At 40.9% G+C, this 18,043-nt stretch overlaps 1 protein-coding gene across 1 annotated transcript in view; it reads right to left on the reverse strand.

Annotated features, from left to right (window-relative positions):
* ACTN2 (actinin alpha 2) overlaps window positions 1-18,043 on the reverse strand; it is a 274,880-nt gene that overhangs the window by 159,105 nt on the left and 97,732 nt on the right. The window contains exons 2-4 of the mRNA XM_069234482.1: window positions 10,490-10,604; window positions 6,711-6,830; window positions 2,696-2,782 (exon numbers count right to left, since the gene is read on the reverse strand). Of these exons, the coding sequence (XP_069090583.1) occupies window positions 2,696-2,782; window positions 6,711-6,830; window positions 10,490-10,604 (322 nt within the window). The remainder of the gene's footprint in view (window positions 1-2,695; window positions 2,783-6,710; window positions 6,831-10,489; window positions 10,605-18,043) is intronic.

Consider the following 18,043-nt stretch of genomic DNA (forward strand, 5'->3'; position numbering starts at 1 on the left):
TTTACTGAGCTAACTGTACCTTACATCCCTGCAGTGCATTGCTTATGACATCACACATTACATTACGTGACATGTTAAATTACATCACTTAGTCCTTCACTGATGACATCTAAAATGACATAATTAATTACATCAATGATGACATCACTGATAACACCAAAGTCATATACAGCATAGAGATAATGACTGGACATGTGTGGGTCTATAGCATGGAAATACCGTAAACCCTGGAGGAAAGTGTAATTGTACATGTTGAAAGTTATATGGTGCACTATTTACAAACCACTAGAATATGGGGTGCAAGTATTACTCCATGTAAAACAAGGTAAAGGGCGAATATACCTAATATGGACTGCAGCAGTATGTTTGAAAGTAGGTTGAAGCTTAGAGCCAAAGCCTGTTCCCCAAAAACTGTGAGAAAGTCCAAAGCTTTTTTGACAACTGTCCATCAGAGGGTCTCTGCACATGTGCCCAAGGTAAATAATTCTAATGCAGTGCTATTGATAAGTTCTGTGTAGGATGGCAATTTATAAAAAACATTGCTGATTGCTGAATATTGTAGAATGCAGGGGGTATCCCACTTAGAGGTGTTTATCTCACAGTGGTTTAAGCACGGCTCTAGTGTTGTATGCAGTGTGCCCGTCTCAGGGATATGTGTACTGCATTTCTACTAAACTATGGAGGGTTTTCCAAGGTTCTGACAGATGGTGCCTTTCTTGCGGAACATGTAAAGCTGTCAACCTCTTGACTTTAAATTGCAGGCCATGTGAAGTATTTCAGAGGGTAATCTCATTAAGGTCCACAGGAAATTGTCCAAACGTGTAGAATGTTAAATTACTTCAAGCCCACAAACCCTAAAAGTCGGTATCACAATGATTATATGATATAATCAGTGGTGTCATTTGAGATGTCATCAAAGATGTAATTTAATATGTCATGAATTATATAATGTATGATATAATCAGTGCTGGGGAGCAAATTATAGTTAGCTCAGTAAATTATGACTGACTTTGTTTTTTAAACATTAGTTTTTTTTTCTTATTTCAATACCTAAATAACATCACAATCTTTGGATTTTTCAGTGATTTTTATTTTTTTTTAAATATAAGCTAAGATTTTATTACCATACCTAACTATAATGTCACTTTTTCCAGTGAATTTCTGTTTTTTAGGTAATATTCAGCTTACTCTCCTGCAGTGAAGAGCGTTCGGTTGTAGCCTCTGACCAGACCTTGTAGCCAACTCCTCACGGGCCACCATCCACCCCGCTTGACTGGCCAGTACTGTTACCATGGTACTGAAATGGCTGATGGGAAGAAAAGTTCCCCTCAGACAATCAGAGGGCTCTATTTTTAAAAATTGTCAGGTCCATGGTAGTAACGGGGGCTTTCTGAGTAAAGTTCTAACTTTTTGCTAAAATTGATGTAATTACATTCAGTTGTTTTTTCTGTATCTGAGAGCAAACTTTCTTGAGGAAAGTTTTGTGCGGATTCATCAAACAGGACCAAAGTTATTTTATTTATAAAAGAAAAAATACTCTTCTCATGGAAATTATCTATCTATCTATCTATCTATCTATCTATCTATCTATCTATCTATCTATCTATCTATCTACCTATTTATATATGTGTGTGTGTGTGTGTGTGTGTGTGTGTGTATATATATATATGGATCCCAGCTACAGCCACTTGCCACTGATTTCCTTTTTATATCTGTATATATAGGCCAGTGCTACACACGAAGGGAGGGAGGACATTTTCTGAATGGAGAGAGTTTGGCTGGCAGTGGACAATTAATTTGTCAGCTTATAGTGCAAGCAGCTTGTACTTGAAGAATACTATTGGAGTGTGCGTCATTCTTGAAGTGTCTGTAGTTGCTTCTAGGAAATAAGATCTTCAACACTTCCCTCATGAAGGATCTCACCAGAGAATAGCCCCCAAGGATTGGTTTATTGGATAACTTATGACATAAGTATAATGATAACAATTACTGATAAAAGTAACTCTTTTTACCATATTAGTGACTACCAAAGTCATCTTGTTCTACATAACCTGGTAGAGAAAATCTATAAAGTCAGTGGCTTTAATCGCTCCTAAGGCTCTGATGAATTGCAAACTGAAAAGAATAAATATAAATATAATAACAAGTATGGGCCAGATGTGCAAATAGGCTGGTGCCAAATCCTAGGTGCAAATTAGTCGCATCACAAAACTCCCTTTCACAAGGCATCACAGAACAACATAACTAATTAACATTAATTAGGCAGGTGGCTATTTGTGAGCCCCTGTGATTGGCTGTCAATGCAGGGATGGCAGCCTATAAAGGGAATGACGACCTCTATTGCTGCATTCACATTCCCAAACACAAACTGGTACTGCTTAAAAAAAAGTTTACCACTTGGTAAGACACTGTGGCAGTGATCCACTGGGCAACTGTCTGTCCCTCGTGCCCCCACTGCCACCAGTCATGGCTCCTAAAAGGAAAGGGCTTCAGTACATGTCCAAACACCATTTTCTGGTGACAAACCATGTGATTTTGCAAACCACACAGCCCATAACTTCAAAATGGTTTCATACATCTGGTCCTTAGTCCTTTGTTACAACTTGTCAATTTTCACATGACGTGCCACAGCAAGGATGACATGACATACAAGAAAGTAAGGCTTTAGGGAGTGAGGAGAACTCGATTATCCTACCTTCTACTGATATATCCTGAATTGCAAATCGGAGGATAATAGTCCAGATCATTCCAAGGGTCATTTTCACATTGCCATCCACAATTTCTGCAGGAAAGAAGAACATGGCACATATGACATGAAATCAAGTTGCCATATTTACTATGCAATTTTGGGCTATGAGTATTTGATCCCATCTTGTACTGCCCCTCAAAATCAACTAGCCCCCTTTTCTTATTGGAACAATATTGAAGACCTTGCATTAATCTGTACATTTCTCACTAGTTTCCCGCCACTTATTTTAAAAACGTGATTATCAATAAAACACCTGGGAGATCCCTTCCTTTAGCTAATAACATATTTCTGGTGATGATAGCAAGTTCTAAATTCTCCTTTTTACACTTCAACATCAGAACCTTAGTGTTCCACGAAAACTGACATTAAACCAAAGTCGCTTTTAATTGGATCCAGTGCCCAAGCAATACATAGTTACCATTGTTATTCAGGGGATTACACTTATGATCCTTCTGTAAATCATGGTCTATGAGTTGCTGTCCTATGAAACTGTATTTTAAGGTGCACCATCTAACAGCCACAGGGTTATAATTTATCGTGGACTCCCAATCCATTCATTCTCTACTGTAGTAGAATTAGACACTGGTTTTTATTTATCTTGCTTGCATGTGACAGTTAGGACAAATTAATCTGGTTCTTAATTATACACAAACGTTGCCAGTAAAACACATCTAAACTATGCAAAAAAATTCAAAGATAATTCTCCAGAGTGCAATGTTGGAGTAATGCATGCTCAGATGAAGAGCTGCTAGAGTTATGTCGGAATCTGTTTATTGTAAAACGCGTTACATGTGTTATTTTTGAAAATATGAAAGTATTTTTCTATTTCTATTTTTACCTCTGGCTAACACAGCCGTAGAGCACTCAGTCAGTGCAATACAAGCAAAACAGGTGCAGCGCTCTGCAAATACATATTCATATGTCTGCAAGCGACTCATCTGCCTGCTGTTCTCCTAACTTGCAAACGTCATTACATTGAATGCAGGGGAAACCAAACGAACACACTGTACTCTAAAATGGGGGTAGTAGCCCTCTGTACTCCATCCTACGTACGCTAAACCACCGTACCTGATAGTGTCATAGGTGTACAAACGCATCATGCTTTACTTCATCCTAGCGAGATTAGCCTACCACACTGAATAATTAGGATGTGAGTATGTTACACAATACTGCACCCTAGGGACACTTTCACACTATGGGCCATATGTACCAACGCATTTTCCCATAGCCACAGAATGGGTAAAACCCTTTGATACATCTGGCCCCATATTACTCTGCTTCTTAGGGACTCTACATCACCACATTGGATCCCGTGAACTCTAGTCCACCACACACCATTCTCAGGACACTAATCTGCCACATTATCATAAATGCACACCCTCCCAACAATGCAGTTTAGAAACACTAGGGACAATATTCAACAGTGGGCAGTAATACACCGGCCAAGAATTGGATGGTGATACTAACACTTATCTGCACCATACCCTGCCTCTTTTAGAGGTCAGAGAATGGAGGATTTCTCGAAAATTGAGTTGCAGCTTACTACATCAATGGAAAAACAATGTTAGGGGGCACCAGTTAATGGACACAGTATCAGATGGCCCTGCCTATTTAGGATGGTTGGTTGAACACCATGTCCAGCGACGTTTAGGAAAAATGCTCAGTGTAAATATTGTGCTGGGAGAGAATTCCCACCAGAAATTAGGTGACTCTATTCCTCGTACACCAGGTATATATTACGTGCACAAACTATTTCATGTCTTTCCAATGCATAGTTGCCATAGTTGGGGTTGTTGCCCTGAACTATTTAAAATCCTGATGATGTAAGCCTGTAAGAACGATTGTTACTCGGCTTTAGAGGAAAGTCCTACCACTCCAGGACATTGGATTTTTTTCTGAAACACTCTCTCTGTTGCGGAAGTCTCTCTTTGTGTAAAAATAAGTGGTGACAGGTCTGAAATGCCATGAGTGAGCTGCTGCCACTGTATTTTTTCCCAAAGCAACTCGTTCAATGATGGCGGGTGCCACCTGGAGGAAAACTCCACCAGACCTGCAGAATAATGTAAATGAGGCACACCAGTCCTTAAATTACCTCTTAACTCAATCCATTACTCTGACCCCTAGGATACTAACCCACCCCATTAAACTGTGTCCTAAAATCATTGCCCCAAAGTTCTCCTGTAAATCTTAGGGGCCTCATTACTTGTTTGGTGGTCTTGCAACCACCAAACTCGCAGTGGCGGTCGGATCGCTGGAGTCCTGGTGGTCCGACCGCCAGATTACAACCCTGGCAGTCGACTACCAGGGGACGCCACCACAGCCAGGATCACGGATTCCCAGCACTGCTGTGCTGATCACAGCTTCCCTTTCTGCCAGCCTTTTCATGGCACGGTCCCCTCCATGTAAAGGCTGGCAGAAAGGCAGTAATGGGGACCACAGGGGGGGCCCTTGGAATGCACACTGTCTACTACAGCAGGTTTTTGCCGATCAGCCCAGTGGAAGCATCACAATTGAGCCGGGGGGAGACCTCCAGCTCTGTGACGGTCTCCTCGCCACTGGTCTGGCGGGCCGACGGTCGGCCTGCCAAACTTGTAATAAGGCCCTTATTGGCCCTAATACACCATGTTTTCTTGCATAAAAGGGACACTTATAAAACATTATCTCACTGCATTGCATCCGAGAGACACAAACCTGTCATAAACCACTGTACTTAGTGACACCAACCATACGTAGCTGCATCCTATGAACACTAACTCATCACATTGCACTTAAGAGAAAACCCACCACAAAAAAATGCAAGGATCCTTATCTCCCTAAATGCCCAAAGGGAAACTAATCCAGACAACTTCAATGCTTTCCAAATAAATTAAGCAATAACATCACAGTTCAGTCAAGAGATACTAACCAACCACATTGCACCAAAAGCACTCTTAGGATACTAACCTACAATTCTCCACTATGTCTTTGGGACACAAATCCACTATACTAAACTGCATACTAGGAGCCCTACCACCCCAGACTACACTGCCTAGCAAAGGAAAGACTATATATCTGGACACCTGCATCAGGCTGTTTTTGGCCTTCATTGGGTTGTAAAATCTTCAATGATGAATTGCTTTTGTGCTTGATTGTTTAAATTAGCCTCAGAAAGTGTAATATGATGAACATTAAAATGCTTATGTATTGGAACTGTTCTTATGTAAAGATCTCCGACACCCATTTGGGTCTAGTTCACGCTACATAAAATACAAACATACATATGTAAATAAAAGTAAATTCATTAAAAGCAGATTGAAATCTTGCCCCATGAAAATCTTTGATATCCAGAAAAGGTTTCAAAGCAAAAGTCCGAAAGTAAAAACATCTTCAATTGAACAACCTCCTGGTTTTCCTAGGCTATGATCCCTTGCATATTTTCTACAAAGGATGCCTAGGAACCAGCAAACCACGTGAATACATTCTGAATGGATGGGTGGCCCTCAATAACACTTAAAGCCTGGTACAGATAGCCACTTTGCTGGATCAGCACTAAAGTGGTTTATTTCACCTCAGTAGTACTAAATTCATAGGAACATCAACACTTCTGCCGACGAGTGCACCAGATGCTTGGCTTCAATTTATTTTTGCGCATTGATGTGCCTTGGGTTATCATGTTCCTTTTACTGTCTGGAGTGAGCTCTTTAAAAATGCTTCTCAGACAAAAGATACTCATTCCTTACTTGCTGAGAAACTACGCTTTGCATTTCCCCTTCTCACACTACTCAATTTCCTGAGACACAAACCACAGCTTCCTGTTATTCTCTGATGAACCTATTCTCTTCTCATGACTTGAGAGTCAACCCCCTCCAATTCTGCTGTCGTCATTATCTGCTCTTTTCATACAGAAGTAAACGGAAGTAAACCCAGTGCTGCTATTGTAAATGCTTAGGACATGAAGCATGCAACGTGACAAGCAACATACCTTCGGCACCAATTGACACAAGCTTCACTCCTTTACTAGCAATGTAATCCAGGGCTTTGTTGACGTTCGCAATTTTGTGGAAGCGCATCTTTCCTCTGTCTGGTTTGGGGAGTCGTTCACCTACATCACAGATGGATAGAATTATAAAAATATCAGAAATGTAGATGCGTACATGGCTTGGTAGGGACGTCAAAAATGCAAACATGCCATCAGCGAGAAACCAACACATAACTTAGGTTGTTTTTCTTATAAACTGTTCTTTGCAATTGCACTCTTTCTACAACATTCAGCCCCTCATTAAGAGTTTGGCAGGCGGAAAAGGCTACCCACCAAACTCAAGGTCAGGTTGCCTTCCCGTGGGCCCCATTAGGAATTCCCCACTGGGTCAGTGGGGGGAAAAGGTCTTTCCGCTTGCTGACCCAGCGGGGAACAGCCCCCAACATTGACGCTGGCTCATAATTGGGCGGGCGGCAATGTTGCATTGCTTGCGTGACAGGGCTGTCCATGGGGGTCCCTGCACCCTGTCTCCGCCAGGTTTTACATGGTGATGCAACGGGCATGTAAAATCTGGCAGAGAGGGGAGTCTTTGGGCCACATGTACGAGATTCAGCTTTGGCGAGTCGCAATTTGCGAGTCGCCAAACCTGATGTACAACAGTGTCAGTGACACTGTTTGCGATTCCCAATGGGGTCGCAAATGACCTGCCTCATGAATATTCATAAGGTAGGTCGCAATTTGCGACCCCATTGGGAATAGCCGCCCTCACAGGGATGGTGGCCAGCTGGAGACAGCAGACCACTATGTCTGTGACTGCTTTTAAATAAAGCAGGTTTTTTTTTCATGCAGCCCGTTTTCCTTAAGGAAAACGAGATGCATTTCAAATTCAAAAAATGAAAAGTTTTCTTTTCATTTTTTCAGAGCAGGCAGTGGTGACACTGCCTGCTCTGAAAAAATATTTTCACTGCCATTCACAAAAGGGAAGGGGTCCCAGGGGGACCCCTTCCTGTTTGCGGAGGGGTTAGCACCAGTTTGAAATTGGTGCTAACAGTCATTGTTTTGCGACCGCATTCGCGGTCCCTAAACAATCATACGTGGGACTGCGACTCGCAATTAGGAAGGGAACACCCCTTCCTAATTGCGACTCGCAAACCCTTTTTGTGATTCAGTAAATAGATTACCGATCGCAAAAATGGGTCTCTACATCCCAAATAGCATTTTTCAAGTCACAAATGGCCTGATTCACTGTTTGCAACTTGAAAAATGCTTTGTACATCCGGCTCATAATCTCCAGGGCAGCGCTGCATGCAGCACTGCCCTTGCGGATTAAGTCAGCCAGCACCGCCAGTCCCTCAAGTGGTGGGAAACTGGCAGTGCTGGCGGTCCGACCACGGCCCAACCGCCAAGGTGATAATGTGGCGATCTGCCCGCCGCCAAAACGGTCGGACCACCACTTTGGTGGTGGTGAGACCGCCACCGCGGCCCTGGCGGTCTGAAGACTGCCAGGATCATAATGACCACCTCAGTCTCTGATGAGAAGGGGAGAGGAAAAGGTTAGGTATTTACTGCACCCAGTAAATATCAATATTGCTGTTTGTTGTTTTTACTGGGTTAGCACCAGTGTGAAACTGGTGCTAACTGCAAATATTTTGTGACCACATTCGCGGTCACTAAACAATCATACATGGGACTGCGACTCGCATTTAGGAAGGGAACACCCTTTTAGGATATAATGCAACTTGTAATATGGCAGGCAGTATACCTGTCACGTTTGTGATGGAGTAATCTCCTCCACCAAGGTCGTAATCAGGCCCTTTGTCTTGAAGTGCAGATATGATAAAATGAGAAGTGATACTGAATGCCACAAGAGGGGCTATGGAAATTAAAAGGGGTGGCCATGAGCCCTTTTTTCAGATATGCCTCACATGTCTGAATTTCTGCACAATGGGACTCTTTCATAACCAGCATTTTGTAGTACATTTAGTGGTGTTAAATATACTACTAAAGCACCTATAAAAGTAAATCTCCACCTACACCCTTCCTATCTTTTCTTTAGATTCTCACACATGTCAGTTTACTACTTAGTAGTGAATGTGGGAGGGCCAGGGGAGTGGTTGGAAAAAAGGGCATACCTACTACTAAATGTGAAGGGTTTAGGGAAAGTAAGAAGTGGGTACGGAGGATTAGGGAAGGGTTTAGGGAGAGGCATGCACCCACAAAAGAGAAGGCCCACTGGTATTCAAAAACTGCATTCCTAAAGTTACTACATTCAAAAGGGGACCCAAAACAATAGTAAATTACTCCAGGTCAAACTGGAGATAATTCAGCACCATACGTGGCCAACCACTGGTATTAAAACACCCTCTCATGAAAAATACTGATGAAGTTGAGGACTTAAAAATGCCATATGAAGTAATGTAAATTAAATTAAATTATGTAATAGAAAATAGTAACATCAAATATAATGTTAAAAATAAGATAAAAACAGATTTCTTATTTATTTATGAAATAGTTTAATAACCATTTTCGAAGTAATGTTAATGTTAATGTAATGTTAATTTTTAATAAAATATAATTAAATTGCTTTTAAATATAAATAATTCTATACATCACGTTTAATGATTAATATATATTTTTTTACTTTAGATGAAAACGTATTTTTTTGTTTACACTTTGGAAAATAATTTCTATTTAATTGAATATATTTAAATAAATTAAAGATGTGAGTCAAAATTACGTTAATAGTATTGTAGCATTTTTATTTAGTTCTGTATTTAAAATAAAAATATAAAATTAATTTACTTTATTGTTGCACATACAAATATTATTACTATTTTATTTGGGGGCTAAATAAACTTTTTACATTTTCCCTATATTCTACCAAAGGAAAACTCCAGGGTTAGGTGTGGCAGTCTCCAAATGGTAAACTATAGGGAAGATGTAAAGAGTTTACTAAACCTTATAATAAATTAGTAAATATATACTTATATCAAATATTATTGTAAATTAATTTTATATATTTATTTCTAAATGTGGAACAAAAGAAAAAAGGCTGTAGCATGATTAACGTACCTTTGAATTAAATCTTTAATTAATTTAAATATATTAAATTCAATTAAAATTATTTTCCAAGCTTTAAATTAAGAATAAAGTCACACATAAAGTAAAAAGATGCATTTGTATGCATTAATAATTATTCAACGTGATGCATAGAATTTAATAAAAGTCGTTAAATTATGTTCTAGTAATAAATAATGTTACATTAATTTATAAATTCAAAAAGTTCATATTTTATAATTAACTAAGACATATATTTTACTTATACATATTTTTAACAATAAATTACACTTATTTGTATTTTAAACTGTATTAAATAATGTATTTTATTTTAACATTATTTCCGATGGAATTTTATTTTAAGACCTGTCTCCATGATTTTCTATGGGAGGGTGCTGCGGTATAGTTGTTTGGTCATGTGTGGTGCTGAACTTTTCACTGTTTCCTTTTGGCAGTAGTAACCTAGACTCTCATATTTAGCTCCCCACTATTTTTCAGGAGGTGGATATGTGTAGGTCTACCCTTTTGAGTAACTTTATAGTCAGATTTTGTGAATAGCCAAAAGAAGCAAAGTTACTCAAAAGTGTAAGGATAAATTACACATGGAATAGCCTCATACGTCCTAGTCACAAAAACACAATAGAAGCACAATTTTTGTCACCTGACCTCTCTGGCAACATGATGCTCAGGATGGATGAGGTGAGTGAAATCATTTCAAAACTAACCTGATATGACTTCCAGTAGAAGCATGAGCTTGAGACCATTTCGGAAGTCATCTTCAATGTTCTCAATCTGAGTTCCGGCTTTCCTCAGATGAGAGTTGCACCAGGCTGTGAATGTCTGAAAAGAAACAATGAAATTCAGTAAAGATCTTTAATCTGTCAAGGCATCTCCCAAACAACTTTGTTGGATGACTGTGGGGCTGATTACAATTTTGGCTGTTAGAAAAACCCAACCGCCAAACTCCTGATAAGGAGACCCCCACGGTGCTGGGAGCTCCCCACTGGCCCCATTACGAGTTTTCCATTGGGCTGACCTGCGGAAACCAAGATTTCCGGCGGTCAGCCCAGTGGAAAACGGGCGGCTGCATTAGGCTGGGCTCCACATGGATCTGATTCCAATGATTTCGCACAGGGGGCCCCTGCAAGCACCCTCGGAATGTGCACTAAAGAAAGAAAGAAAGAAAGAAAGAAAGAAAGAAAGAAAGAAAGAAAGAAAGAAAGAAAGAATGAAAGAAAGAAAGAAGCAAGAAGGAAAGAAAAAGAAAGAAAGAAAGACAAAAGGTATGAAGGAAGGAAAAAAAAGGAAGGAAGACAAAAACTAGTAAGGAAGGAAAGAAAGAACGGAGAGCAAAAAAACTAAAAAGAGAATAACTCAATACAGAACAGTTTCAAATGGACACAATCGTGTACGCTGTGAAACAGCTGCAGTCGGAAAAGCAAAACACTCCAAAATGAATTTATAGCGGCATGATCAGGAGAGGGGATCTGATAAAGATAGAATATGCATCAGAAGCATCTTGCTATCACATCAGGTTCTAGACACAAAGGTAACACTAAAGTAGTTATAAACTAAAAACAAAGACGCTTGCACTGAAAGTAGCTTTTGTGCGGATGTACTCCTTCTGAGAGATCAAAATGAAGTAATTCAAAGTGAAGTTAATGAGTGGCTTAAGTAGGGTGTCCCATTGCCCCATGCTGTATTCTGTAGTAGGTGGAAGCAAAATATGAATGACACAACATCAGACCAATGGATGAAGAGAGGTGGCTGACAGCCCTACAGGTAAGTATATTTTACATATTTTAGTGAAATCAACAGGTCAAGGCTATCACCAGACCTAAAAACACACATTTCTGCTATCATCTTTGACACAATGGTGTCCAGTCTGCAGCTAAAGATGCACTGTGAAAGTACTGGCGCTGGTCGTGCAGAGTGTAAGTCAAATAAATCTGCCCTTTGGACAATGACCTTTTCGCTAAGCCAGTTATGTGAAAGAGTTTCACCTGCTGAACACGTCTACTTTAAGACACAGAAATTTGGCAGCTTTCCATTGTCTGGACACAACATGAGCACCAGCGGGAATGGCAATATGATCTGGTGAGGTCAACCTTTAAAACTGGATTCATCTGAGAAAGTCCACTAGTTTCCAATTGTCTTTCAATCTAACTTGTCTATAGCAGACGAGTAATGAAAATCTAAATGTTCCGAAAGGGTTTAGCACTTTGAGATAACTCCTACAGAACCTTAGGTTTTCAGAAATACATTACATCATGAAGCACACATACATGGCAAGTTAAATAATATTTCTAATCTTGCTGTACTAGTCAGCAGCACTCCCACCAGTAGTTCCTCCTAGGAAACTTCTCTTTAATGATCCACAGAATATGCAAAGTAGCCATTAATTGTCTGCCATGCTCAGTCTGGAGAAGACCTTTTTTCTAGCTGGCGTCCAACAAATATGCTTTGATGTTTTCAAGTGCTCAGATGAATGTGAAACAAACCTTTACAAAATTGAGTAATATAACATTTACATCCATTGGGACAATGATTTTGTAAACATCACTTAAGACACGAAAATTATATCAGACGATATATTTGCTAACAATATTCTGACATCCATTCATCCTATAAAAACACCAGTAAACTTCAGTACAGCTTAGCATATTAAGCAACTTTACATAAACTCCAAAAAAGAGGGCTTCGTGCTGTCAGGTACCCTGAGAGAATCAACAAAGGGAAAAAGAATGCCAACCGGCATTGCAAATGTGGATGGATCTAGGGCAGACGAAAAAAAAGTGGTCATGAAAATAAACCAAAAGACATAATGAGAAGGAGTATAATAGGAGCAGGGGGTGGGTAAGTAAAAAACTGATCTGTGTGTTTGTGCTTTTGTGTGTTTTTGTTTGTGTGTGGGTTTGCGTGCATATGTTGGTGTGTACATGTGTGTGTATGTGTGCATGTATCTGTGGCCGCATGTGCATATGTGTGAATGTACGTCTTTGTATTTGTGCCTGAGTATGTGTATGTGCCTTCCTGGAGCTGTGTCAAATTCTCATTTCCTCACTGGCAAAAATTGTTCTCCTTTGTAGGATCTCCTGCTTATGCAACACGCATCACATCTGGTTGCCCTCCCTGACATGCTGGAATCAGCTCAGACATGGAGGTGTAAAACAAAGTCACTGGCATATTGGGTCCCGTTACGGCATATGGGTGGTCACTTTGGTATTCTGGTACACCATGTTTGGGATATTGTAGTTATCCTTGAAATTGTAGTGCCAGTTCATGGCATTGCTCTGGCTCTGGATTAATCGTGGCAATCTCAGTCAAGTAAGCCTTGGGATATAATGGCTACGACTTAATGATAGCCATCTCCGTCTAATTGTGGGGATGATTAACATTAGAGTTTTAAATCCCAAAATATAGAGGACATGAAATAATGATGGGCATTGTTAGACCCGGAATCCTTGGTGTGGTTTTCCCCTTAACTTTTAGCCTTCAGATCTCCTTTTGCTGAATTTGTTTTTGCTGGCCTTATGACTCTGCACATCTTCCCACTGCTAACCAGAGCTAAAGTACTTGTGCTCTCACCTTAAAACATAGTAAGACTGGCTTGCATACACTGGGTATATTTAGTTTACTTCTAACTCCCTAGGAAAGTGGCACTTCCTATGTCGAGGGTCTGTAAGTTAAATGCTACTAGTGGGCCTGCAGCACTGATTGTACCACCCACTTAAGTAGCACTTCAAACATATCTCAGGCCTGCCAATCCAGTCTGTGTGTATGCAGTTTTACACTGCTATTCCTACCTGGCAAAGTAAACCTTTTGCCAGGCCCAAGCCTTCTTTTTTTAGCACATATAAGTCTCTCCTAGGGTAGTTCCTTGATAGGAATGAGGGTAGGGACATGTATATAAAAAGTAGGACATGCACTTTTGAGTTTTACATGTCCTGGTAACTCTTAAATTCATTTTTTACTACTACAATGCCTACCTCTCCCAGAAGATAAAATTGGAGTTACCATATTACATTTTATAAGTGTAAATTCCATCACGACTAGGTAGCAGGTTCATGTTTGGTGCCTCTGGAATTGTAATGATAAACCGTAGCTCATTGTGAAGTTGGATTTTGAATTACAATTTTGAAATGTCACTTTTAGAAAGTTGACATTTTCTCGCCTTGGCCATTTGGTGCCTGCAGCCTGTCTTTGGGTCACATGACTGGGTATAGTTGACAGTTGGCTTTGTGTGTTCCTCCTAAACAGCCACACACAAAGGGGAGTATAGCTGTGACTAGATGGGCCATCACTGGCAAGATGGGAGGGAGGAGCTGGACCTAGCCTTGCTTACACTTGAATAGGCTGTGTCTTGTCTCCACACAAAGGTTTGCATACACCCTGTAGTTAGTCTGGAGCCAAAGCCAGAAAAGCAGGGCACATGGGCACTTCAAAGGTATTCCTCTAGAAGCTTCTCCCACTTCAAAAGTATAACTGAGTAAATACACACTGGACCTCAGACACCACCAGTTCAGTACACTTCTGGACCTGTGGAAACTCTGCTAGGAATAAGGACTTCTGTGCTGCTGCTGAAACGACTGCCACTCTGCTGAACTGCGTCTCTGAAGGACTGTTGCCCTGCTGTGCTGACCTGCTGCCCTCTTGCATGGGTGAGAAGGACTGGACCTGCATCTCTTGAACCCAGAGTGACTCCAGAGTGACTAGTTGGCTGGACTGATCTGAAGCCTCGCCTCAGGGGCACAACAGGCTTCCAACAATTTTGCCTCTGCACCTAGACTCTGCCAACTGTGAGTCTACCCTGCCAAGTGGTGCCATCCCAGTCCTGGACCTTTGGAGGTGGGATTAAGGTGCCCTGTCAGCCTCTGTGGATCCAGCAAATCCGACCCATCTCCGCTGCTGCACAGTGCAAACGTGAGCAGTACTGACGCTTTACTGCTTCTACATGAATTGGACTGTCACAAAGACCTCCATCGCTGCTGTAGCCCACCGGAACCGCCACTGCAAAATGCAATGACAATGCTAGACCACGCTTTGCTGCCTCGAAGGTCTTAGAAACCGATGCATCGCTGTAACTGTGCGCTGCATCCTTGAAGCGGGACTATGCACTGCAAGCCCGGTCAATGGGAATTGCCGATGACAACGAAGGTCCTCCCATTGCAGCCTTGCTGTATCTCCGAACTGATGTTTCGCTTCGGCTGCGGACACATCTTCGATCCTCACAATGCTCCGCAAACCAGGATTTAAATTACTCTGTTCAGTAGGGCCTAACTGGGTCCCTGTAGATGGCCCATGCTCTATCGGGGTCTGTTGAACTTGTGACTTTGTTTCAGTTCATCGTGACCAGATATTCACAATTGGTGCTTTGTACTTTTTGGTGCTATATTCACTAAAATCTTTAAAATTGCAAATCTCCGGTTCTATTGATTGGAGGATTGTCATTGTGGTCTTGTATTATTTATTAAAATAAGTTCTATTCTCCTATCTTCATGTGGAATTGGTATGGTGTTTTTACTTTATTACTGTTTGAAGGGTTTCACAAATACTTTACACATTGCCTCTAAGTTAAGCCTGACTACTCTGTGCCAAGCTACCAGAAGGTTGAGCATGGGTTAATTTAGGGTTTGTTTTTGCCTTACCCTGACACATCTTGCAGTTGCTGAATGACCTAGGCTCCCAATGCAGTCAACCAACAACCCATATTCTTACAGGCATCATAGGCATATTGAGGAAGTCCATGATAGAAAGATGGTGATGATCCCTGACATACAACTTACATCCCTGGAATGCAATAATTACACTTGGGCAAGTGAGGCAGAATCCACACTTGTACTTCATAAAAATGCCAGGCTGATCTTTGGAGATCAAATGTGAATTAAATATAAATGTAAAAGATGTATTTCTATATTAAAATACCATTTTGTGGGCCATTGGGGAGCCGTTAGATCTTCCTTCTTATGTCAAGGGGATGGAATACATTAATGTTTTAAAGGAGAGGGGGAGCCTGCCGCTTACTTGTGCTAGGCAGGATGTTCTCCAGTGTGGGCGATTGCATATCTGTACTGCAGATTGGTATATGATTCTTGAAATACTACACAAAGCTTGTCTCATGAATGAAGGAATAATTGTGACTTATAAAGCACATGGCTATTACAACAGAAGTGCCCTGGTGCTGATTTCTAGGATTAGTGGGTAGCTTATTTCAAAGTTTTGCTGCCAAATATAAAACAAAGTGGCCGCCCCTTCTGGCTCTTTGGACCCTAGGAATTATTGGAAAGCCCTGGTTTGCTGAGTGAAGAGATCTGGTTGGCACATAAGCCGAATGCCTGCATCTAAGATAACAAGGGCCCTTTTTATGGATCACTCTATACGTGGTCATCAGGGTCTTAAGCTGGATTTGTTTTTTCGACAGGGAGCCAATGCAGTTGTTTCAGATGGGTGGAGATGAATGCCAACGCGGAATGTTGAGGATTAGCCTTGCAGCCACGTTCTGTATCCTCAGCAGCCTGCGCATATGAACAGTAAGTAAACCAAAATAAAGTGAATTGGCGTAAACCACTCTGGAGGTGATCATTCAATGCACTATTATTTACTGTCTGTAGTCTGGGATCAACTTTAGGGTAGTCCTTTCAGTGACTGTAATAGCTTGAATTTGGGGGTGAAATGAAAGTTATGAACCAGTAACAGTTCACTCCTACTCTTAGAAACCAACGACCCCTGTAACCACACATCGGTTGTATCTTTGCATTTGATCCTATCCAGCGATCAGCTGCCTTTCTACTAGGTCCTGTGCAATGCAAGTGCCATATACATACAGACTGAACACTGGAGCAAGTCCGCTGCTCAGTGTTACGTAATAGCTTTATGAAAAGGTATGTCCTATAGAAAATTGTGCAACATATATTCCATTCAATTCTTTGTAAACTATAGGGATCATAAAATACATTGTGGTGATACATCTAGTCGGTAACAGCATGACATAAGAATGCTTGAATAAATACATTAAATAAACACTCAGACACACAATATATTTTCAATGTTTCCAGATTGCCCATTATGTGACAGTGATAGTCTGACATGCAAACGACTCATCATTTTCCATCCCTTTTTAATTCTGAACCCTTATCAAGATCTGTCAGTTTTTGCCTCTTGCTTGCGTGCTCGAACCAACGATTAATTAGTTGTGATCAAAGCAACGACTTACAAGAAAGTTGCTAATATATCACTTAAAACCACCAGACCCTGGTCTTCTCCACATTGGTGATCCGTGAAGCTTCCAAGTATGTATCCAGTTCATACAGAACTTCAGGCTCCTATGGTCATTTTAAATGTATTTAACTTTTGGATTATAGGTTGTATATATTCAACAATTAAACAACAACCGAAGCAATATAAGGTGCAAATTTAGAAAGCAAAGAAAAACATTTACTCCTCTCACCTAAATAATCCCTTTACATTTCCATCAATATCTTCAAGAGCTCGGTAATTCGCCTCACACCTCTACTTTTATTCATGGCCAGGGACATAGGTATTCATAGAACAGCAGGTGCAGTGGCACTTGAGCGCAGAGGTCTGAGCAGTCCTCTGCACCTCAACTGTGTCTCCATTTCACTACCTCTTAGACTACTGCATCAATCTGTGCATGGATCTTTCCAAGTACTAACTGGCAAGCAGGCATATGATAGAAAACATGGCTACTCGATCCGCCCTGAGACTGACCCAGTAAGATTTTTTTTGATGGACTTCCCTGACAGTCAGAGGTAAGGGGCAGGGCGGAGTAACCTATAGGACAATCTGACAGTGCCAGAAAGGCTAGTCTAATGGGTCAGTGTGTGGGCCTTTTTTTTAGCTGTTTGTGGGTGTGTTTTATTATTTGATCATCCGGTTTAACATAGATTTCACTACTAGTATAGCAAATATAACATGTAGCAAGCATAAATGCAAACAATCCCCTACACTTTGCAAGACACCCATGCATAATGTCTTTTCAAGATCAACGTTGCCCTGATTTGCATATGTGGTCTACTTTTTTAGCTCTCTGGTCCACTAATGGGGGACACTTTTATTTTGGCGCACGGGCTATTTTCTGTCCCAATCGGACTCTGAAAACAAGGAAATACCACTGGTGTCCAGGGGTAACTTTACTGTTGGACTGAAACTGAATAGCAAAGTACTGCCTCGTAGCACCTGACTGTCACAGAACCATAGGGTCAAGCAGTCAAGGCTTACTCGAGGAGGTAGTGTTGGGTTGGAAACAATGTGGCACTTGA

Source organism: Pleurodeles waltl, chromosome 5 (genome assembly GCF_031143425.1).
Source record: "Pleurodeles waltl isolate 20211129_DDA chromosome 5, aPleWal1.hap1.20221129, whole genome shotgun sequence".
In the NCBI taxonomy this organism is placed as follows: Eukaryota; Metazoa; Chordata; class Amphibia; order Caudata; family Salamandridae; genus Pleurodeles; species Pleurodeles waltl.